Source organism: Ammospiza caudacuta, chromosome 6 (assembly GCF_027887145.1).
Source record: "Ammospiza caudacuta isolate bAmmCau1 chromosome 6, bAmmCau1.pri, whole genome shotgun sequence".
Taxonomy (NCBI): domain Eukaryota; kingdom Metazoa; phylum Chordata; class Aves; order Passeriformes; family Passerellidae; genus Ammospiza; species Ammospiza caudacuta.
The window spans coordinates 25,339,777-25,364,963 of NC_080598.1; the positions used below are offsets into that span (position 1 = coordinate 25,339,777).

A 25,187-nucleotide genomic window follows, 5' to 3' on the forward strand; every position below is an offset into this window, starting at 1 on the left:
CCGCCGCTCACCGCCGCTCCGCGGGAGCCGCCATCCCGGGCGCGGGGATGCGCGGCCGCCTCGCGTGACAGGGATCCTGCCGGGGACACTGGCTCGTCCACGTGCGGCAGCGGGGCCGGGCTGCCTGCGCCAGCCCACGCAGTGCCCGCGGGCGCTTCCTCTGCCTCCCTGCTCTGCCAGGGAGAAGAAAGTGCACCGAATCAATCGCGGCTGAAACATTTAAGGAGGCTTCATGGGAGCCTCATTTCCATGGGAAAATCTGGGGAGTTTTCCACCGGGGGAAATACTGCAAGTTTTCAAGGGCTTGGAGTGAAATATAGAAGGCATGAGTGGGCGTTTCTTTATTTAGAAACTGGAAGGCAAAGGCAGTGTTGCCCGAGTTCTTCCTTAAATCTCTAAGGCAAACACCTATTGCAAATCAGTGCCGATACATAGAAACAGTCAAGGATTTCTAGAGCGCTTTAACGTAAGAGTCTCCCTAGTGCTTTATGGTAATTTATCGAGGGCATTTCTCATGAGACAACTGTTGCCTTCTAAGTTGATTAACTTGGGCGTGTTAACATTATTCATCTCCTTCCCCCCCCCCCCCCCCCCCCCCGGCGGATGGATAGAAATACTTAATTAAAGCGAACGTAATTAAGAGTGTGGGACGGAAGGGACCTCTGTGGAGCAGTAATTACCAAACATGCCCATTTTAGCTGAAACTGTATATATATTTTAGGGTCGAAAAACACAGAGTGGCGTTCAGATTGGCTGGGTTTCCGGCACGGCACAGTCTCCTCTCAGCGCTGCCGACCCCCGATTTTATGAATGGTGGGGCTGGGCTCGATTGAGCGGCCGGGCGCGCTCGCCGCTGCCGCCGCGCCGGCTGCGGGCAGGGGGCGCTGCCGGGAGCGCTCGGCGCGGACCGGGGGCGTCCTGCTCGCCCAGGTGCGGCTCGGGCTGGGCTCCAGTTTAAACAGAGCTGCCCCTCTGTGTCCCCTTCTAGTGCAAAGGCTAGAATGCCAAATGTGGGCTTGAGAAACAGCATACTGCGGAGTACCTCACACTCGTGGTAGGCAGGGTATCTTTGGAAGATAAGTTTAATGGCTTCCAACAACCTTAATTTCTGAGGGTTGGTGTTGTTTGTATGAACCATCTATTTAGGTAGATTGTTTCTCATCATAATTAGGTAACTTTCAAAGGCAGTAGAAATTTAAATTCTTCTAGTGCTACTTCTCTGCATTTGTAAGGCTTACCTTTATAGGATCTTGATAGAATAAAGAATAAAGGCTTGTCAGCTATGGCATCTTTTATCTGTGCTCATCTTTGCATATTTTTAAAAAAACAATATCTACAAAATATGATCCTGAAGCCATCTTTGCCTCTAACAAGCCATGAGAATCTTATTTCCAGTACGTCTGAGAGGGCTCCAGTTTTTAACAGAGATAAAGGTGTTATTTAGAGTTGGAATTACAAGAGATTTAGAGCCATTCCTAGCATAGCATAAACATGCTTAAAGGCTTGTTGTGGATCTTGGTGTATGTGCAGTTGTGCTTGAATCTGCGAAAGGGGACACCCTGAGGGGTGTTCTCCTCTCTCCCCAAAAGACCTACTTTAGCAGTTGGTTTGAGTAAGATTCCACAGATTCTTTATTCCAAAGCAGCCAGGGAGAAGGAAGGAAGGAGTTTTTGATGGTAGTTTGTGTCTTGGATAGCAAGAGGCAGCTTAAATGGTCCAGTCCACCTTTTTTTGTCCTTGGGAACTGATGGTTTGGGTGACCTAAAATTTTAGCTGTTTCCAGTCATGAAAACAGAAATATAAGATTCTACTAGGAGATCCAGTATTGTCTCTAAACAATATGATTTTGGCTCTTGCTTAATGTGAACTGCTTTGCTAATTAGCTCAGGTGGCTTCTTATTCTAAACCCTTCCATTTTATTTTCCATTTTAAGTGCTGGAGACTGTCACCTGTATTTGTCACATTAGTTTCATTTATCCTAGACAAGCTGCCTACAGATGTAAAAAGGGTTGTGAATGTCCTGCAGTCCCCCAGTTCTGCAGCCTCAAGTGGGGAGCGGTGGGCTGGGTGAAATGGGAGCAGCTCTTTCAGCCTCTTATGACGCTAATGTTTCTTACTTCTGTGTCTGATGGGACACATATCATGTGGCTGCTGTGCTCTTACTTAGTCCCAGTAAAACCATGAGGAACTGGCTATGGAAACTCCTCTGTTCTTCTGGATTGTCATTGCTGCTGCTGTGCTGGAGTGAAGCTGATGTACATGACGTACACTTGTTTTCTGCTGTGTATACATTGAAGGGCCTGAACTTGCATTCTGCAGTTGTTATCCTCCTGATACCTTCACAAGGCTTTGAAAAATTCCCAGTGTGATGCTTCCCATCCTGCTGTTAAGGGGTACCAGATATGGAAGTCTCTGTGCTTCAACTTCTTTAGTTTTGGAGCAGGTTACATGTTTGGGCATGAGTTTTGTTTCCACTTCAGCTGTTCTGCAGAATCCTTATTTTCATACCTCTGTGTCCCTGGAGCTAATGCTACCTTCTCAGTGTACAGCTTGTTTTAATGTTGCTTCCAGCCAAAATGAATAAAATATCACTGGGTGTCTTCCTGCTCAATTTCTGTTCTACTTCTGAGCAGTTAGGATCTCGGAGAGAGAAAGAGAGAGAGAGAGCTTCTGAATGAAATCTCTAAGTGTTACCCCTTTGCAGTTGGATTCCTTTTTCTCAGTTAGCCTGGAGATCTTACAAATTCTGCTGACATTGGCTTCCCCGTGCTTGTGTTGGCCAGGGAGGAAGTGCATACATTGTGTGGGTGGTGGGGAGGCAGACCTTTACTGCTTCAAACAAGAAGTTTTGTCAAGCTTCCCTACTTCTGTTTTTCTTGTGTGGCTCGTGGCATGATGAGAATTCATGAAGAGGGTGGATCTTGGTGCTGTCCTTACACAAAGCAAATGCTTTTGCTGTGCCCAGAGCCGTCTTTATACTGTTCTGCCACAATCTGTTAATGCACTATAGGAGCTGAGGTGTAAAACTTGGGAATGTGATACACATATAGGAATTTCTCCTGAGCCCTAAAAGCTGGCCATGACTGATAAATGGATGGTATGAAATAGGAGGTAAGAGCTGTTATATGTCCCCTGCCTGTGTTAATAAGCAAAGGACTCAAACTCTGCAGGGCAGCAAGCTGGGTTCATGGATTTCTATAGCACACACATAATATATTTTGTCCGTGACCACACAGTCAAAACATAAAGGCTTTTTTAGAACTGTTGGATGGTGTCCCCTCCCGTGGGCCCCTGGAGGTAGGAAGTTAAACAAAAGTCATTGCTTGGGTAGTTCTGATTTTGGGATTAACTCTGGGGGTTTTGGGAGGGAGCAGATGGAATTAGAATTTAAAAGGAGTCATTGCAAAGCTTACCAGTAAGCTTGACTCTGTTACATGGAGGTCCACATGGCTATTGCAGAACATAAAGGATCTGCAGATCCAAAGGTCTGGAAAATCCCTATTCTATTTAAAAAAAAATTAAAAGCCCTAGCATTTCAGGAACTCTTCTTGTTTTTTAGAATTTTTAGCTGTTGAAACAGTCACTTAGCAGAAATGTGTCTTAACAGTTGTCTGTTAGACACAAGAACTTCTGAAAAGATCTCCAAGAATGGAAACAGCTTGGGGAAGGATTAGATGTATTAGCTTAGTGGGCTTTTCAAAGTCTTCACACAAATTCAGCAAGGAAGCCAAGCTGCTTTGTATTTCAATAGAAAACCAAGAGGTCAGAAAATCTCTGTACAGTGTTGTGTAACTTTCTTGGCATATACACTGCAGGGCAGGTGTGTTTGCTGACTAATGTATAGATACAAATTTTCTCTTCACATGCAGAATCTTTCTCTTTCTTGGAAGATGAAACTTAAAAAAGGAGTGACTTGTGTGGGTGGCAGGCTGGTGCAGAGAATGGGAAGGTGACAGTGCAGGGATATTAGGTATCTTGAAACACGTTTTAGTATGGCTTGGGCTCATAAATTAAAGGTTCTGGGAGAGCCCTTGCAGCTATTGCATCACTTGCTAAAAATAGCATCTATACTGCATAAGGCAGCCTGTCTGCAGTGTGGATAGTCTTGAGAATTTAGTGCTTCTTGTGAATGATGTTCAGTCATTTTTACTTCTCAGCTAAGCATGTTTTTAATCTGAACTGTGATAGAGAATGAAGCAAAAGGTTTTATTTTCTGTCTCTGAGGGTGGGGTGAGTTTCAAAATAGCATTGTCCACAGCTGTGTCTGCAGCGTGATTCCAAAAATACATTTTTAAGCTTACTGAAATTACAGTTTAACGGCACCGATAAATATATTCTTATATTGTAATTGTCAGGGGAGGGGAAGAAGAAACATAGCTTTGTGCAGCTTGAGGTATTCTGCTCTTCTCATCAATCACTTAAAATTTAGCAGGGTTTTTTTTTTATTGGCAGTTACACAATGCAAATGAAATATAAGGCTAATCTGAATTCTTACTAAAAAAACACCCCACAAATCCCAAATCCCTTCTCTTGAAAATTGAGTATATATCGTACAGTGCTTTTTTTCCTTCTCTTATTTTGAAATCTTAGTCAAGAATCACCAGCAAAGGAGTGTGTTTGTATTCCAGTGGTGTTGCTGAACCAGACAGGTCTGCAGCACAGCATTTTATTTTTAGACTCTAGGTTGCCATTTTTATCCTGTAAAAAATATTCATCAGCGTCTGGGTGACAGACCATCAATTTTTTAAAATGTGTCAGACCATGTTTTTCCACCTCTCTCTATTTCTCCTTTTATGTCCTGCTATATACATTTCTTTTTTGGGGGGAAAGGGAGAGGGGGAACGAGGGTACGGATTTTAATTCATGCATTAGATTTTTCAATTCACAGATCTTTAGCGTCACACAGTTCATTCATCTTCTGTGCTCGGCTGCTTACGCAGCTTTGCTTATTGTCTGCAGAGGGTGAACTGCTCTGGTGCAAGCAGCAGAGGCATGGGCTGGGCAGAACCAGCCTCCTGCCAGACTGGTCACCTCAGCTGCCCTCTCTGCTCGCCCCAAAATACCCCCACGTGGCACAGCTGTGGAGAAATAGTTTCATGTCTGGTTTTGGGGTGCTGGTCAGGTATAAAGTTGCTTCTGGGAGAAGCTATTCAAGGTCTCTTTGCAATAAATGGATATGGGCCAGCTGACTTCTAACAATAGAAAATGGGAGATCTCTTCTGATGTGTAATACTTAGAATTGTTTAGTGCCTGGCAGGAGGGGCTCAAAGCCACACAGTTTTTGGATGGTGAGGTAGTAACTCACTAAGTGTGAATCTGCTGCACAAATTCCATGGCAGGAGTGCCACATTGCAGTTGCTTTCTAGGGTGCTGGACTTCAGAACCTCCATAGTGCAGCTGTCCTGTTTATGTGCAGAAAACTGGAGGCTTCCTTAAAGAATTGCTCTTTGTGTCCTTGAAGAGCCTCTGGGTTGGCAGGGAACTGTTGTCATCTGAGCAATTGATACAGCTGATGTCCCCTCCCTTTTTTCCCTGGGCTCAAAGGTGGGAGGGAACCTTTCTGTAGCAATGAGAGGAGTGGCTCTTCAGCTCTGTGTTGGAGAGGAGTTGTCGCTTGTGGGCGGTGGAAGCCAGGGACAACTTGCTGCTGGAGCAGGGTTAGCTTGTAACCCAGGGAGGCCTGTGAGGGTGATGGGTTTTGTAGTGCTCTGGCTGCTTACTAAGACTTGTCCTGAATCATATGGTCTCAAATGCTCAAAGGGAACTGAGAGAAACAAGAGAAAAGGGTGAATATACTATACTAGTAACTGAAGATCTAAGTCAACTCTATCATAATTAGTTTTATTTATAATTTTAAAAGCTTTTGAAGTCTTTGGAGCACTGGTACCCAAGATGGCTTGTTGTGGCAAGGCCAAACTTTATCATAAGTAATAGAAGGTATTCTCAAATACAAGAGCAATAAAATTTTAAGAATGGTTGGTTACTGATACTTTTGGAGTTAGAAGTGGAGATTTAATATGCCTAAACTATATATCCACACATGCTAAACCTGCTTTAAGGGGGAGAAAATGGATAAGATTTTGATGATATTTGTAGAGACATTGTAGGTTGAGATCTTCCTAAGGAAGGTTCTTGGGTACAGTTGTGCACATTTGTTTATGGGAAGATAATATACTGTGCTTATAGTGTGACTTGTAAACTCCTTAAATGTCTGTAATTAAAAACTTGCTTATCAACGATAGACTTTATCAGCCATATCAAAGATATACCTAATCATATTTTTGCTACATGAACTCATACAGCACTTTCTCAGGGTTAAAACTTGTTTTTGCTTTTGCATAGCTAAGTAGCTGTCCTGATTTGTATCATTCCTTCCTAAATTTGGAACATTTTAATTTTTGCATATCAGAATTTGGAAACCTTAAGGAAGTGGCTTTGTGGAAGAAAGTAAAGTGGTAGGTGGTATTCTAGAAAAAATTAAGTAGCCCATGTGTTTGATTTCCTACATCTATTTTGACTATGATGGGATTGAAACCACGCTGTATATAATTGGTTAAGGATTGGAGACTAGACCTATAATATCATAAGGGGTAATGATATCCAGTTGGAAGGGGTGTTATAGGAAGAAGAGATGAGGCAGCAGCTCTCTGCTTTCCTTTTCAGGGGCTTGCTGCAAGGAGGTTTTTTGGGTGAGAGCAGGGCTGGATGAATGTATGACTCCAAGGCATTTCTTAGCTTTTCAGGAGCTCAGAAGGCTCCATATGGAGGCACCCAGTGGTTCTGAGTGAGCTACTTAGGTCTGGATGGGCTTCTTAGCTGAAAGCTGGCAGGCTGTGTTTTGAAAATATATTCCTGAGAGTCTCCATAGTCTTTTGGTGCTTCCCAGTTTGTCTGTTTTTGGTGTATTGTTGATGCAGTGAAATTCTACTCTGTAACTTGCATTTTGAAATGAAGATTTTAATTCTGGGAGTAGGGAAGGAGTATTGTTTTTCTGTTATGTGGAATGTGGTTATTTTGGTATTTTAAATGTGCTTAATTTTTAAAATTAAATTTTCAGTCTGCAAACCTGTAGTCCAAGGGGATTCTGATAGAGGCTTCCATCAAAGGGTTTCCTGAATATCTAATCTTATAAATTTTGTTATATCCATTAGATTTACCTGTTCAGTAATATATAAAATAACCTGAAAATCCACAACATCAATTTAAAGGACAGAGAGAAAGTTAAGCAAAGTGATGAGTGTCATTGGCTTACCATGATCAAGAGGTAGTGGAGAAATCCAAACTAACAGATGAGTTTGAAAAAGAACAGGAGGAGATGATTCTGTCCCATGTGGGATATAGTTCACCTGGGTGGCTTCTTGTTACAGTCTGTATTACATGCTAAAGGTTTACATGGATCAAAAAAAAAAAAGTTATTCTAAAATACCTTAATAGCTTTGTCTCATGTGGATTTGTCCAAGATCACCAGCTGTTGTTTACTGAAGTGCAGAGCTGCAAGATGGAGGCAGGAAGAGCATCCTGGAGAGGTATCCTTGTACTTGACTTCTCAAAGTCTCCCCTCAGTACCTCTTGCTGACCACTACCAAAGTCTTGGGTCGGCTGCATCTTTCTTCTGAGCTGGAAGATTTGTTCTTGGGATAAAATGGTTATACTGTGAGAAAGCTTGTCTACACTGTGTTGGGTTTTTTTCCCCTTTGCTTCCAGTAAAATGGTTGGATGTGTGCAAAGGCAAAGGAGCAGGTGATTGCTAACATGGATTTTTTTTCCCTAATGACCCAATGCATTAGATGTGCCAAGCTCATATAGAATGATGCATTATGCTTGAAATATACCCAAACCTTCATTTAGAAATTTCTTCCAGACTGTGTTTTGTATAACTGCAAATAGTTCAGGTCCTAGTCATGAAGCTGTGAAAGGTCAAACAGTGTTTCAAAGGTGCAGAGGAAAGGTTGTATTTAGCACTGCACCAGTTTCATGCCCACAGTTTGATCTTTAAAAAGCCATTACAGGGTGCTGTTGGTTTTTTTTATGCCCTGAATGGAGACTGGTGTCCTCACTGTGAATAGGGAGGTGCTTGAGTAAGATGATTTGACTGACTGCTAGCAGGATAAGAGGTTCAAGAGGGAACCCCTTCCCAGTTCCAGTGCTTCATGGAACCAGAGTCTCTGCTCTGTTAGGACCACGGTGTGTTTGACTCGCATATTGTTTTTCTTTTGTATCTCTAGCTGCAGCTAGCCTCTTTCTCATGAAGAAATGAACAGACACCCTCTAGAAGTCAAATTGTATGTTGAGATGGTGGGGGAGGAAGGGTAATTTCTGTGATGCCCTCTGACAACCTGAGGATGTGTAGAACCATTCAGTCGACAGAATGTATAAAAAAAAAAAAATTACAGTCAGGTTTATTTTGTTTCCCATTTTCTGTCCGATCCATTAAATGGATAGTAATGAACAGATTCTTGTTCTAAGTTTGTAGCTCTGTTTCCAGAGTTAGCTCTGGCTTTACCCGTATCTCAGATCTCCTCCATCAGGTCAGGTTCCTTACTCTTATTCTGCTCTTCAGAGTCAGAAATATTTTTTTTTCCTTCTTTGAGATACAGTGATTTCCAGCTGGTTGCAAACAACCAACTTATATTGTCTTCCCAATGTTAGCCTAAACTTTTCCTTTTCTGGTGATTACTCTATGGAAGCTTGTGAAGAGCAAACAAAACCCTTTTAAACTCATGTCCCAGAACAGCTAACTCTAAATCATCTTAGCAGCCCTTTTAAAAATTCTTTTTTGCAGCTGTTCCCATTTAAATTACTTTATGTATTATTGTTTCCTATTACTATAGGAAGCACCTCAGTGGTTATGTAAGTTGTCTTTATAGCTGCATCAAAAGGACAATTTATAGACAATTTTGTGTGCAGACACTGATACCTTAGATAGAAAGACCAGATACTTTTTTCCCCTTCCTTACAATGGTCACCTCACCTCTAACCGAGTTAGTCTCGAGTGCAGATCTTGAATATCTGGCAATATTATGTTTTATTCCTGTGGTCTGTAGACCCATGTAATTCTTTGCAGTGTGACACTGAGATCCTTTTCTAGAACTAGGTTGTTTGTGATGTTCATAAAGCATTTCCTTCTTTGTGTGGTGTTCACTAGTAACAGTGCTGAACAGGATTTGTGCTGAGATCAGTCTCTGAGGAGTGTAACTAGTCATTTGCTTTTATCCTGATACAAGTCTGGTTTTGGTGTGAACCATTGTAGATGACTCCCCAGGCAGCACCTGATGATATTCAAAGATACTTATGTTTCATCATATAAAATTATTTTCTTTTGCCTGGTAGGTCTGGAGCATTATTCTTGTCTAAACAGATCATACCTTTTAGAGGTTTGACACAGTTTGCCTTTTGATTAAAAATGGATCTAGTGCTGCATTTTATACCAGTCTCTATTTTTATTATGCTCACAATTATTCTGACATCTTGCATAGCTTTGACTTGAAATGAAAATGCCCACAGCTTGCCAGGATCACTTGTTATCCTCTTCTACTTGCAAGTGTTGGGTCTTTGTTGCCACGTTGCTAACTGGAATTTATTTTTCTGCCTGCTACAAATATTTAGTGAAAGAGGAAAAAAAAATCACAAATTTCTTCTAGTGACTTCTGATGTAGAGTCATCTTTCAGCATTGCAGGCTCTAAACCCAGAGGCCCTTCTTCTGGCTGCTTAGTTTCTTCTCAGAAAAGTGACTTATCTATGCATGTTTCCAGTGGCAAACACACTGAAAGCCTTCAGATGGTGCCAGTCCTGAGCTATCTGATCTCTAAAATGTTTGTGTTGTATTCACCCCCTCCTAGAGGCAGGAAGAACCAGAAATGGTAATTTGAATGACCTCTATGCATGTGTTTCTTTGGCCTGGTCGTGCTTGCCGTGACAGTCAGCATCTGTCACGTATTTCAGAGCGATGAACAAACGAGAGGTTGTTTTTGCTGAATATTAATGCTATGCAGTAACTCGTACTGTAGTGTCTTACAGAGCACAAGGCAGCTGTAGCCTTTGCAAATGCTTAACTCAACCTGAACTGGCTTGAGTAGGTGATCTGAGCAACTTACTTGCTACTGCAGAAAGTTTAATTCAGGGCAATCTTGGTTTCACCTGACATTTTCTGGATCAAAAGGCTTGAAAGCAGCAAAGGATGGGGTGGGGGCTTCTGAACAGGATAACAGAATTCCCACTCTCCTTCCAGACTCCCATGTCCATAATGCAGCAGCCCTTGACTAACAGGAAAAAAAGACCTCACAGCAAAGAGTGGAGTTTGAGTGCATGAAAGACAACCAGCTTGAACTGGGAGAGTTCCCATAGAGGCAACTGGAACTGGAATTGCTTAAACCTTGAGTGTGACTTTCATGAGTTCTTCAGTATGCTTTTCTTGTAGAGATTTCTAGATTGCTTCTAGTTCTCAAATGTAAAGAATCTTCAGAGTGCACTGCCCAAAACCCTTTCTTGCTGTAGTTCTGGGTGAAATAGGAACTTGTCAGGGCTGCGATATTTATAGAATATTTTTCTACCCACAATCCTAGCTCCTAGACACAAGCTGTTACCACGTAAGTGTTTAGTTTTGGGAATTGAACCTTTTTCTGTAGCCTGGCTTTTCAAAGCCTGGCCATTAGGTGTTAGCTGCTTTGTGCAGAAAAAAACCCTTTATTTGAAAAAAAAAAAAAAAAAGAATGTACTTCTAGGATTCCAGCTTGGGTACAGATCTTTCTGATGAGGCTTTCTATTTCAGCAGTTAAATTGAGAATAGATGTGAAGTTTCTTATTTTTTGCACAGAGTTTTCTGTTTTTATTTAATAAAAATGCAGGGAGTTGCTGCCGTCTTATTAACTTGCAGCCGGCATGCTTATCTTCTTTGTTCTTTGTTAAATATGAGCTGGCATGTGTTAGACTGCGTTAGCGTTCACTCTTTGGGACTTCAGTGCTTTCTAAATTTGGCATTGCTAAGCCGGTGCCCTGTTTGCTAGAATCAATTGGGGCTGCTATTTTTAGCAACAAAAGGGAATTGAAATAGCAATTTTCTTTCCATGTAATGGATCCCCAAGAGGAATACTGATGCAAGCTTTCTGTCATCCTGTATTTTCCCCCTCCCCAAAAGCACTCAGACGAAAGGCAGCTGTCATGGTTTGCGGCTGTATTAATCTTTAATCAATCGAGTGTTTTCTGCATTCAGGTGTTCAGGGAAAAAAAGGGTCACGACTAAGATCTGCCTAGAATAACTAAGCACTCATGCATGGTCTGTGCAGTCAGAATTTGTGGATAACGGCAGGGATAGATGGAGCAGCTAAAAATAGTATATGCTTCCAGTGTTTCTCCAGTCTATTTTTGATGCTTGATTTTGATAAGGTTGATTGGAGTCTTACTAAAAATAGCTGTTCCTAGCAAACCGAGGACAAAAAGTAGAATATTTTTAACCAACACAGTCTAAAGTACTTTTATTGGCTGGAGATAATCTAGAAGCTTGGTATTGGTCAAATGCCAGTGATTTATATAAATCTGTAATAAATGAAGCACTGCTTGATGCCAAGCAGGGATAGTCTTTTCTCCCCTTGCCAGCTTTTGTTTTCCCCAGGAGCTGTCATATTCTTAATATAGCCTCTGTGTTTCGTAGCAGAAGAATCTCGAGTCTTCAGTTATTTATGGGCTGTACTTTAAACCCATGCTAAGGTTAGCTGTGCAGTGAAGTTTCTCTCAACTGTATTGCTTTAGCAATACACAGAGGGTCCTAGTTTATGTAGATGTGTGCTGCAGCTGGGTACTGTGCTGTGACAGACCCTCACTCGTATCTGGGTTCAGTCTTGCAGGACAGGGATGGCTCTTCTGTGTGAATGGAGGATGTTGCAGACAGACTAGATCTGCAGTGACCATTTTGAAACAAATTTGAACCCTTCTCAGGGGATTGGAGATGTAGCTAGGCTACCCTCCTTGAAATCTGTTAGTTAGCTTAGTTTTTTGACAGGAAGGGTGTATTCCCAAGTTGCTGGACCCACATCTGTCTATGGAGAATAACATTGCTGATGGCCTGAGTTCTCCCTCCTAGGTAATGACATGCATGAGTGCATCTGCAGTACTCTGAAAGATTGCCTAAAAACTCGGGCTTTTCTGAATGAAAACAGGAAAAAAGCTGAACCAAAATGAATTTGTAGTTTGAAGAGACAAGTAGAGAACATGCCTAAGAGTTGCTAGCTTCATTGTGCAGGTAGTCAAAGCACTGCAAGGAGTATGCCTGGTGCTGTTTGCTAGAGGCAATATGGATAAAGGTATTCTGTGCTTTATCTCCATTAGGCATCTCAGAAGTTCATTTTGCTGTGGAAAACGTGTGTTTGTATCTGAAGGCAGGCTTGATCTCTTTAAGCTCTTTTTTTTCACTGTAGTCTAACCTTGAGTTGGGGAGTCACGAATCTATAATCTTGTTTCAGCGTGATTGCTCTGCAGAACTGCAGTAGAATTTTCTATGCTTGCTGTTGCTCCCTCTCCCTGTTTCAACACTGGTCCTTGCTCCTTTGCTTGAGATGAGATGATTTCTACATGCCTGCCTCATGTTTTACTGCACCACTCTTTGCTTTTGTTTTAAGATGTCCTGGCTGCATGAGAAGCAAGTAAAATGTTCTCCCTGGGCCTTGAATACTCACTTCAGTCACAAAACAGACTGCCAATGACTACTGGGTTCTGCGTTTGCCTGGCTCTGGAATGGCAGTTCCTTTTTTATGAGCAAGGAATACAACTCTATTATACCTCTTAGGAGGTGGTGGATGGTTTTTGGTGACCTCTTATTTGGCAAGACAGTGGCAGTTACTGCTTATAAGCAGAAAAAGCATGTGAGTTTCCCACACTGTTGGTGGCACTTTATCTCTCATATTTAGCCATGGGCTGTGGGATTTCTGAAGGATGCAGGTGCTGTTGGAAACATTTGTGTATTTACCCCTATGTAAGGCTTCTGGAGACTTGTCCATATTTTCATCCCCTAAAGTACCACTGGTCATTTTAATCTTCTAGACTGAAGTCACTCTCTGGCTGCTTGTGTTCCACAGGCTTGGTCTATGGCTTCTTTGATTACAGGAAAGCTGTTCCCTTTTAGTGCAAGATGACACATCTCACAGACTGGTGAGGTTTTCTAACCTTGTTTATTGAGGGTTGCCAGTTTGGTACTGGCCAGGAAATGTTGCCAGTGCTTGTGAACTACCTTATACCTGTTGTATATGGGCAAAAGCTATGAAGCATTAGAAAATAAGTTGACTCGAGGGTATTAAAGTGTAGAGAATTAATGAGCTGTGTCTGTCAATAACTATTCTAGTAGTAGAGGCTGTGGTGGGTGCCTGTATAGCTGTATCTTCAATTAAAGAGATCACTGTAAGAGGTCAAAGATGTGTAGTTAAACTCCAAGTGGGAGTTGAAAAGTCTGTGGGGGGAGGTGTGAGTTTGTTTTTTCTTTATTCTCTTCCCACAACCACATAGGAAGCAAAATTCTGGCGCAGCCATTAGGACAAAGATGCTATCCTGAACTGAGGTGTAGATTTTGGTGATTTAGGGAAAAGATTACATGACATATTAAGAATAATTCTGTAATAAAAAATTTAACTGCTGACTTGTGATCTTGTGCTGATGACTTGTATATATACAATGGTAACTGTGGCATAACCTCCTCCAGCAGTGTGAACAGATGATGCCCCATACTGCTCTCATTGTTTGGAGACCTTGATACTACATTGGCAGTTTCTTTTTGCACCCTATCACTGCAACCTAAGCCTGGGTGGGTTCACAGTAATTTATACTGAGGTGGTGTACCCTAGTGGCGAGCGTGAATAATGATTTTAGTTTTATCAGCTTTCCAACTTGATGTCTACCACTCCAAACAGTGTAAGGTTTGGAATATAAGACTGTTGATGTAAAACTGAAATGAAAGCCAGAACTAGATGATGCTATCATACATACATCTGTCACTGATTACAACAGTGATTATGCCAGTCTTACCCAAAATGCCATTTCCTAGAAGAGCAAGAGATGTTTCTTTCAGTGTGCTGGACTCACTAGGGCTAGGCTTTGTGGACTCTGACTCAGAACAGGAATTTTTAGACATGCTATTTTTGCAACATAAAAAAGATGATGTATATGTCAGCTCTCTAGTTATGCATGTACTAGTTTCAAAAAAGGTTCTTGAGATGGGAATCTGTTCCAGGTGAGGCCTTATTATTTTGTGGAATACCATGTATCCTAAGCTGCTGAGGACTGGCCAGTGGGGGCTTCCCAGGGTAGAACATCTCCAGCCCAATGCCTGTGCATGTATTGATTTATTAGGAGTGAGCTCTTCTCAGAGTATGTTGTGTTACTGGATACCTTCCCTTATTTTTTGTCCCCTGACTTTTAGGGTTGTAGGGGAAAAGGCAAAGATGGGTGTTGACTTCTTTGTCTAAAATTATCTAATGGTGCAATATAAGCTTCCATTCAGGCAAACATTTACTTGGTGGGCTCACACACAAGTTGCCTGGGCACTCTTCTTGCTTCTCTCCTGGAGACAGCAGATGGCTGAAGTGGGAAGCTACTACAGTTAGTCTGACTACTGAGTAAATGTGTATAATCACACTTAGGTGCTGGTGCAGCTTTCTTGTATAGACAATAACTTATTTCTGTCCTACTTGCTTTGCCTTCTTTAAGCTCTGCCAACTGCAGTCAGTTTGTAACTTTTGTTGGAAGGCAGTCTGTAGAAGAAACAGAATTCAAAAGCTTTTAATACACACTTGGAGTCAAACTAGCTTGGGCACATCAAGTTGATAGTAGAAACTTAGTTAAACTGACACAGCTTTGGAGTGGTTGAAACTGCAACATTTCTCTCCAGTATGGAAGCTTGAGATGAATGTAATCAATATGAAAATTTTAAGTCTCTTTCTAATGTAGAAGCTTTAGGTCATCTAAAATGTGGAGGAAGACTATTGGTGGCTGAATATTGACTTCTGTGATGTCGGTCCTGTCAGTTGCCTTTACTCCACCTCTTTTCCCTGCTTTTACAATGTAAGGTCTAAGTTTTGCTTTCTGCTCTGGCAGATTCCTGTCAGGGCAGCCTTTCTGACCCTCCACACTGCTCACTAGGATCCAGCAAATGAGCAGTAACCAGAGCTGGCTGAACTGGCCAGCAGCAGGCCAGGTCTGTGCTGGTGCATGTTTCCCTTCTCAGTCTGTGGGTGCTGACCTCCATGGCCTCTCCCAGTGCAGCTGTAGATGGCAAATCCATTTGCTTGGAATGGGAGGGAATTGAGCCAGGTGGCTTTTCTCAAAGGGCCTTAGGAAGGGAAGTGTGGCCTGAAAAAAAGAGGTTTTAGGTTAGGTGTTGGAAAGCAGTCCTTGTACTGTCTGTTCTTCAAGATGGTTGAGCATGGAGCAGAAGACAGTTATCCTTCTCCACATGGAACCACTAATTTAATGATGGTCTCAGTGTCCTCTTGTGAGGAGTTCCCTTATTGCTAAGAAAAACTAGCTGCACACTCTCCTGAGGCCTTTTCCTGCAGCAGAAGCAAAACAGGGATGTGTATTAACCAGGAGTCTGTTTCTGCAGGTGATGGCTCAAGCACTGCTTTTTTCCTGATGGGATTTTGTAATTTTCATGTACATCAGATTTAGTTAAATTTCTCACATTCTGTTCTGGAGGGTACTTTAATCTCTGGACTACAGGTTATTTTAATTTGAACTAGGACTTATAAAGGGAAAAAAACCATCCTGTTACTCACACTGCAGTTAGAAATCCCTGATCTTCAGCTTATGTCTTGTGCTCCAGCTGATTCCATTACCATTTTCCTAAGCAATGGATTCAATAAATGAGTAAATATCCTTGACTGAAACTACTTGTACTTTACTAAGCCTTTAAAGGGCTACAGGTGCTTTTTGGAGTCCCTGCCTCATGGAGCATGCATTTTTGGCTGCAGCTGCTAGAAGTGGAATAACTTGCAGTGTCAGAAAACAGTGTTTTGAAATGCTGAGCTTGTTATCTGGGAATAAAACCATTAAGTCTGTAAATTCTGAGTTGGAAGAGAAGAAACAATCTAAGTGGTAAAGGGAATGTCTCTTCTTTAGGTGCCTCACTAACTATGGTGAAAGAAACAACCCCTTTCACCAACTCACTGAAGTTGAATGTTTTCCACGTTGGGCCAGCTTAGAACTTGTCCAGTTACTGTTGTGACCCTTATGGGGAGGGGTCCTGGTACTGTTTTCACTGTACTCCTGTGTACTTCATTGTTTTGCTGATGCAAAAATTACTTTTATGATAATACATAATGTGAATCCCAGGTCAACAAGGCTGAAACTGAAGCTTGTTAAAGGGATCATGCTGTCCTGCAGGACTGTGGTGTGTCTGGCTGAATGGGCAACAATATTGGTCCAATTGGTTGCAGGAAATGGGCTCCTGGGAAAGTATTCTTGATTTCTTCCCTAAAGTCTGATTTCTATTGGTCATTTGGACCCTTGCTTCACCTTTCCTTACATGGCTTTGTTTCTGTACCAAAACTGTCACTCACACTTCCCTAATGGTGCCTGGATAGGAAGTGGCAAAGCAGTGTTACACAGATACTTGATTTTCTCAATAAAATTCCCTGGCACTGACAGTGCAGCAGCCAGAGCTCTGTTGGGAGTTTGAGCATCCCGTGTGTGCAGTGTGCATATCCTTATCATGCTGGAGTTATGTCATCTTGGAAATAAACCCTGAAACCAGGGAGGGGATAAACATATATGCATGTACCTTCATCTGTGGTCATCTGTGAATTTCACTTAAATCAGGGATATGACTGCATCTTTATTTCTAGCCTGTTACTGAATTGTTGCTGGACCATTCAAACTCAAATAGGACCTTTGCAGCAGTTTAATCTTTCGTTATTATAGCTACTTATTTATAGGTAGCAGGCACAGAGACTGAAAGGCTTACAGCATTTCCTAGCTGTTATTACTCAAACAGAAATATTCTGGCTGCAGTTTGCATGCTAACTGTTAGAGGGGATCTGCAAGCAGTAACTAATCAAATCATCTGCAAGCATGTCTCCTTCCAGTGCTCCAAAGGGAAGCTATTGCTGAATCCCAATGCCAGACAGCACCTCTGTCTGCTATGACTTTCATTCAGATAGAGGTTGACCTGAGAGTTAAACCAACACTCCCAGTTCACTGTTCTGAAACATTAAGCAAGTCCAGTTATTTGGCTATGGCTACATTCAGTGATAAGCAGAGGAAGCACAAACCAAGCTCTTCTGATCTGATAAAACGACAAACAGAAAAAGTCAGGTGTGTTCTGTGGCTGCTTGGAGAGTGAGAGCAGAGACAGGTAAATGACAGGTTGGACAGGAGAGCTAAAAATGGAAGGATGTTGAGGTGTAGGTGTTGGGTTCAGTGCGAGCAAAAAGCTGAGAGAGAAAAAAAAAAGTTGTGCTTAATTTACTTGCACAAAAAGAGGTTGGAAAAGCAGTTTCTGTATGGAGGAATTGCTATTTACTGGGATGATAGCTACTAGTGTGGCGAGAGCCCTGGAATAATCTGTCAAACTAATGGCATGTTGAGTCACTCACAGCTTCTCAGCTTGTGGAAAAGAATCTTAGAAAGACTTGAAGCTTGACACAGATCCAGTCACCCACAGGTGAGAAAGTTTAAGCTGTAGAAGCCTAGCTTGCAGCTGATGCCTGGATCAGTAGCTCATACTAGTGCTGGTGAGCACAATGGCCACGAGGAACTGAAATCTGCTGGAGGAACACTAACAGAAAGCTGTTGCCTGTGTCCTAAAATCTGTTTTCTTGGATGCTTACTGGATTTGAGATACTTTTTATTTTACTGTACAGTTAAAGCTAAGTTGACAGCTGGTTTAATAGTCACAAATCAGCCTTTTTTTTTTTTTTTTAAGTTAAATGGCTTGGAAATCTCTTAGTCCACAAGGTTTCTGAAGAAGAGTATTAGGACAGAGGCCTGGCTTTAGAAGGGGTGCTGAACCTGATTCTTGAAACACATTAGACTCCTAATTTCCTTTCTTTCTCTCCTTTTTTATCTATGGAAAGGTTTTAGTGTGAGTTGTTAAAGTAATTTCATAGGAGTCCCTGTTCCAGAGACTTTGGTATGTTTCTGTCTGGAATGAGTACTTTAATAGCCTACAATCAAACACACACCTTGAAATTACTTCTGTGAAGCAACTAATGCAGATTTGTCTTTTTTTTTTTTTTGTTGCAGTGGTCACGGGAGCTACTGATGGGATTGGAAAAGCCTATGCAGAAGAGGTAAGAATTCTCACCACTTGGAAGTCTGTCTTGATTCTTGGCAATATGACAAGCTGACTCAACTCCATCAAGCTGCATGTGGTATTTCCTCACCTTATTTTAACATAGATTTCTGTGGAGAAAGAGGTCCTCTACCTTGCCTTCCTCTGCTAACCAACCAAAATTGTATCTCTTTTTGTTAGTTTCTTGTTAGTTTCTTTTATTTGTGAACTGTATTTTCAGCTCTTACCTTGTCCTTCAGTTTTTATTTTTAACTTCCTTCATCTTTAAAAGAATTGTAACTTTCTCAGCCCTTGGTAATTCCTTTTGGTACTTCCAGGCACTGACTAAATGGCATTTACAGCTGCCAGCAGTAACTTCCAATTATTTTCTCTAGTTCATGAAGTCTCTGAAGCTGGGTTTTACCTTTATCTCTTCTACTGTACTTTTGCTCTTGATGGATATGTGGGCTCCAAATATATTTCATATACTGGAATGTATTGCTTAAGAAAGTGCCTGTTAGTATAGGGTAATTTAGCCTATAAGCCCAGAGAACATAATGACAAATAATGCTGACTACAACAATTTATAGCAAAAATAACTTTAAACTCAGCATTAGTATCAGAGTGAGCCTGTCTGTGCTCATTTTTGTGTTTTCTGAAACACCAGCATGATTTTGTGTGAGATCAGCCGTGAGAGACTCCCCTTTCCTTAGTTTTTTTTTCTTTTTTTTTTTTTTTTTTTTTTTTGTTTTGTGAAGTCCACAGGGAAAATGGCATTCCTCTTCATGGGTAGTCCTTGTCCTTTGGATTTCCTGTCATCCTGATGTGTCTTGCCCTGCTATCTGCAGCTCTAGCCCCCAAATTCATTTCTACTTTGCAGGAAGTAGTACTTCATAGTCCTAGTTTGAGAAAGGGGAGTTGGCTGCAAAAGGGATTAAGCCTGGTGCCAGCAGCACCTGACCCTGACATATTGCTCACAGCTCATAGCTGCCAGGCACCCCAGTTACATGGCACCAAAGCAAATGATGCAACACTTAATTTTAAATGTCTAGAGCAAGTGGAAGGAGGTCACTGTGCCCACAGCAGAGCATTATCAGGAGGAAGTCCTCTGGTGTGGGAGACACCACCTGAACATCATGGGAGATTAGTTTCAGGATCTATATGGCAAGGTACTGGGTGAATAAAATGAGAGCTTGCTTTATGTTCTGAAATGTCTCTAAGAACTAGGCTGCTTTTGAGCATGGATGTCTGCTGCTGGCTGACTGCTGCCCTCAAACCCCCATTAGGAAAGCATCACAAGTATGAGATTCTGTTGGAAAACTATGTCTATCACAGCTGCCTTGCAGTGGTTGCTGTAAGCCGAGGGCACCCCAAAGGCTACAGGTATTCATTCTAGGGCTACAGAATAAAACATACTTTGAGTTGTAGTTATTATTGTTACTTAGGCATTTATTTAGAATAAAACACAAATCCATCCTTTGACAGCTTAAATGGATGAAGAGTACTTTGATAAAGTCAAGTGTGGATGTGGGGTGAAATGTGGAATACCTGAAGAGATATCTCAGTCTTTAACTCTAGAGGCATCTACAGAAGTCTGCCAGAAGAGGCTTGATTTTCTACTAAAAATTCCCTCCTGGCTACTATAAATTCCGCTGGCATATGGCTACTTGGGCCCTGATGGCTGTGATTATAGTCATGTAGACAACTTCCTTTTCCTTGGAGTAATTTGTGAGAATTGTAACTGTGTGTTGAGAATTGCCTCTTTGAAAGTTTGATATGGTCTCACTGGAAAGCAATGGAAGAGCATTATGAGTGTATGGAATCTTGGGTTATACTCTGCTCTGTAGATTATTTTCCTTTTCAAGCAAAGAACTGTTTCTACATTTTCACTCTTGCAGTATTAAGACCTTTAATCTTTGCCCAGCACTCATATCCTTATCATTGCTAGATCAGCCCTTTGTGAAAGGTTTCATATTTTGAGGGTATGATGAGGAGTCAGTATTCATTGCCTCTCTATCGTTATCTTTTGTTTGTTTTTGAAAATCATTAGTATAAATTCAACCTTAGCCTTATTTGTGTGCTGGTGATAAACTAGAGGTTGTGATCCCATTGCATACTCTGCAGTACTCTACTATGCACGTCTGTTTAGTATAGCATTTTTAGAATCTCTTGCTATGTCTATTCTAACAAGAGCTTTAACCTTGCTTTGGCTGACTGTTGATGTCGTTGTTTTCCATCCTGGAGAGGAAGGGTTTATACAGCAGCTGTGTTTTGCTACCAGAGTGGAAAATGTGGTAGTCACTAACATGGCATTTAAGGAAGTCAAACACCTCCATTCATCGGCTCCATTAGAATGGTGACCCTTGCTTGCATCAATCCTTAGGCTACAAGGGTAGCTTCCCAACATATGCTACTCTGGGTGAGTTTTTATGGTAAGTTTTGAGGTCCTGTCATTCTGCCATTTCAGGACCCTAAGGATATTGGCCAAAGGGACAAGTGTAATGACAGGTTATCTACAAAGCAGGGATCATTATCTCTCTTTGGATGATTGTTTCCTTTCAACCCACTAGGTCTATACCAGTGAAGGCTGAGTGTTCATCAGGCACCTTAATTGAACTTGCTCTCAAGTGCTGTATCTTTTTCAATTTTGATTACTTCTCTTAGTGATATTTGTTCCTAGTTACAGGGTCTTCTCTTGGCTCCTTTATGTGTTTTCTACTTAGAACTCCACTTGCAAAAGGGTTTCCAATTTCAGATTGGAAACTATTTCTCCGAGTGCATCCCTTCAGTTTGAACATAGCAGAGGTTTCTCTCAAGCTTGCCCTTGTGGTGGAAATTCTCTAAATGTGGTGAAATTCCACTGACTGGATGTATTGGCATCACTTTACTTCCTTGGCTTTTGAGACAAATACAGATGAATACTTTTCCATTAAGCCCAGGTACCTACTGAAGCAGTCTGAGAGCCCAAGGGTCATGACTGCTGAAAGAAAGCAAACTCCTCTGTCTGCAGTCTGGAGCTTTGCATCCATGAGGAAGATCTCTGGTGCTTTTTGCCTTATGGGACAGCAGTTATTTTGGATTCTGAGTAGATTACTGTCAGATTGTCCTAGCAGGTTAGGTATGTAAGGCCTTCACTGCCTTGATCCTGTGGAATGAGAGTGCTTTTCCCTTCTTCCTGGTGCCTTCCAAGCCTACCATGGGCTTCATGGAGAGTGTGTTCCCGTGAGCCAGGTGCTTCTCTGCAGTTGGCTGGATGTGTTCATCCCGTTCAGCCAGTAATTCTTGGAACACCACGTCATTTTCTCCAGCAGAAGGCTTAAGTTGCCTGTGAGCCTGAACCTGGCAGCTTTTTGCTAGTGATTCCTGTGGTGTCTTTGGTGTCACCACACCTCACTCTATGCTCATGAGATCTAGTATGAGATTTCTACTGCTTAGAGATCACACCTGGAAGTAAAGTAGAGAGTTCACTGATGAATTCTGCCATACCTCTGTCTGACAGAATCACTGCTGCTTTGCATTCGCCTGCTAGAAAAGTGGACAGCTTTAAACCACTTCAGGTTGTGGCTGTACTGTGGTGTAGTGTTTTGAGGGTTTTGGGTCTGTGTGTTTTGTTGTTGTGGTTTTTTAAAAATTCCATCAGAGTCCCATTCTCATCAGCTTCTGAAGGCAGTGAAGGAGCTTTACTGGAGCAATGACAACATACATAGTTTTTATGTGTAGGTCTTAAGTGTCAAAGCCACTTTGAACTGTGGACAGATACATTGTTTCTACTTGTAGTAGTCACAAACATAATTTTCATTTCAGAGTAATTCAGATATGTAGCTGTCGTCCTGCAGACACTTTTCAGTTGAGTTGTTAGATCTCATTTTAAACTTGCAGTGGCAGGTCTGATTTGATGACCAGAGTATGCTCTGGCCCCATCTTAATTTCCTCAGATAGCTTCCCTAAAAGAGTTTTAGAAGTAAATTAACCTTAATACCTATGAGTAGTACAAAGTAAGAGTGGAGCCTTACTAAAGGGAGGAAGTATTGAGTTGCAACACAGGTGTTCAAGTGACCATGGATATCTCAACTTGGCATGATAAACTTCATTATGGATAATAATATCTTTGCTCTGACTTGCAGAGGTAGTGTAAAAGTTCTGTAAAATATCCACTGTTTGTTTTCTGTTTTATAAATGTGCCTATCCACCTCCATTAGATGACTGAGAAGATAGCATGGTGTGAATGGAATTAAATAAGAAATAACATGGAAGTATTTATCCTGGTTTTCCCCTTTGTATCTCTATTTAAAATTGTATTTTTTTCAGACTTGCTGGTCATATATTGTTGAGATGTTTGATGAATTTTGCAATTGCTTTGATTATGATACTAACTTGGAAGTGATTTATGACTATTCTAATGTCTCCTGTTTTGTCTTCTTGCAGTTAGCAAGACGTGGAATGAAGGTGGTTCTAATCAGTAGGTCAAAAGAAAAACTGGACCAGGTTTCTACTGAAATAAGTGAGTTAAAACTTCTTCCCTAAACTTCACTGGCATGCTTATAAATAAATGCAATTGCACATGAATTTCATACATGCTAATATATACAGCTCTGATTTTGAAAAGAGTTTGCTCTTGTGCACAGTGCAAATGTTATAGATATAAGTGGTAAAGGCCTTGCAGTTCAATTTTACAGCTCTTCATATTTAACTTCTGAGAACAATAGGGCTTAATTCTGAAATAAGTACTCCTAAAACTGTTAGTCTTCCATAAGAATAGCTTACCAGGCCAGACTGAAATACCACCTATTCACATAGTAGTAGTTGTCTAAAATCATAATAAGGCAAGAAACATGCAGTCATTTCTCCATCTGAATATTCTCTCTGTTTGAAGCAAGTTTGATTTAATGGGGTCCAGCCATAAGGGTGGTTTCTTTGCAACTAAAAGTTGTTGAAAGTGTTTTCTTTGTTATTTGCTGTCTTACCAAGTATACAGATTTATTGTGGGTAGCATCTCCCTCTTTTTTGTTTTGTTTGAATAAACTACTCAAATAATATATTAGAGACCTGTAAGCTCTTTTGAGGTGATGAGTGTTCATAGTCATAAGAATATATGGAATGAGTTAATGTGTTTAAGAACGTGTATTAGGGATTGTTTCTTCAGTAAGTGTGTAGTAAATGGCTGTAATGGAAAAATAAGGGAGCAACTTTAGTGTTTCAATCACAAATGGGTATTTCTACAGGATCAGTTAGGAAAAAAACTTCCTCAAGTCTCATGCTGACAAATGATTTCCCAATCAGAGCAAAGTATAATCTAAACCACAAGAATTCCTCTTCTAATCTATATCTCTTTTATTAAGGCATATTTCATGCAAGGTTATTAGTTTGTGTAGTGTATGTCAAGATAAAGTGAGAAATATAACCATGTGAAAAGGTTTTGATAAGCAGGAGTAGAAGTTGTGTACTATAAAACAGGTTTCTCAGCATAATGATGTTGGGCAAAGAAAGCTTTAAGGTGATGCTTCTGTGCTACCCTCTCTTGTCTTGTTTAGGCTTTCTAAAATGGTTTACTCTCTTTCCAAGGTCATAAATGTATAATTTTTGCTTAAATTTACTAAAAAATTCTGTGTATTTGTTAGTGGCACTGTTTTACTATAAAGCATAATCCCCTAAGTAAAGAGTCAACACACTGTGCTGTATGAAGTTGTAAAGGATTGCTGAGTGAAAGTAAGGATGACTGAAAAACTCAAGGACTTCAACTTGCTAAACAGTAGCTGTTGTACTGAATCTGTAAATTCAGAACATACAGTTCTGTTGATATCAATGTCACTATTTCTGGCTTTTAGTGTCCAATGTAAGATGACATATCAAACTGTTTTCTAGACAGAAAATTATTCTTTCTTATGTGTATGTTTAAGTTGTAAAGAGCATTCTTTCTTAGAGCAAAGTTGTCATCAAGTTCTGTCTTCCCCTGATTTGGAAGTAAGTGGCATTGTTCATTAGTATCCTTCATTTAAGGCAGTCACGGCAGTGTCTGGACCTACCTGTGACACTCTGGGCAGTGTAGTGACAGTGTAAATGCAGCAGAATAGGTGTCACTGCCTGGGTAACCTGTCTCACTGCTGATGCTTGCTGCCCATACATAAGGAAGCTACAACAAGGGGGTGTTTTTTGGTGGTTCACTGCAGTAGCTGGATGATAGTTTGCTGCATTTGTGTGGGCATGTGCAGTCACGTTTCTAGCAACGTTACATAAACTAGTTTTGCTAAGTCAAGCTATAACTGAAAGAAGTTTCTACAAATAGTCTTGTTCAGGAATCAAACACCTATGCATGAAGTGGCAAGCTTCTTGAGGGTGGTCATAACCCTTTCTGTAACAGTCTGGGTATCTCTTTCTCCCTGGGAATTAAGCGTGATGCTGACAAGATAGATAAATCTACTGCTTTGAGCTTCAGCACTTACATGGTAGCTGCTGGGGGAGGCTCTCAGATTAAAAAAATAGGTACATTTCCCTATGTGAAGCAGCCTTTAATACATAATTACTGTTAGGCCTTACCCAAACATTTTTCTGCTTCCTTTCCTAAACTGTTGTGAATTGAGATGACTCATGCTGGGTTTTCAGAACGCTTCTTTTGACAACACTGAGCTACTGAAAAGTATACCTTGTTCATCGTGGCATCTACTGAAGGGTTAGGATAGTCTGCATGAACAAGCAAGCCTGAGTTGCACTTTCAGATCCTGCTAGGTTTTAGCTGGACAGAATTGTCTTGTATTCAGTTCCATGTGGTCTCTGCAGTCTGCTTAGATGTTGTCATATATAAGGTGGGTGACTTTTTTAATGCTAAGTCTGTAATTACCTAAATGGTTCCCTTGCAGGCTTCTAAGGTAACTTTAAACTTCTTTATAGTGGTCCATTGTTCTTCAAATTGGCACAGAGCTTGCTCCTCTTGAGTAATGA

At 41.2% G+C, this 25,187-nt stretch overlaps 1 protein-coding gene across 1 annotated transcript in view; it reads left to right on the forward strand.

Moving 5' to 3' along the window:
* The window catches only part of HSD17B12 (hydroxysteroid 17-beta dehydrogenase 12), an 81,904-nt gene that overhangs the window by 12,931 nt on the left and 43,786 nt on the right, over window positions 1-25,187 (forward strand). Inside the window, 2 exon segments of the mRNA XM_058806366.1 lie at window positions 18,224-18,270; window positions 22,677-22,752. Of these exon segments, the coding sequence (XP_058662349.1) occupies window positions 18,224-18,270; window positions 22,677-22,752 (123 nt within the window).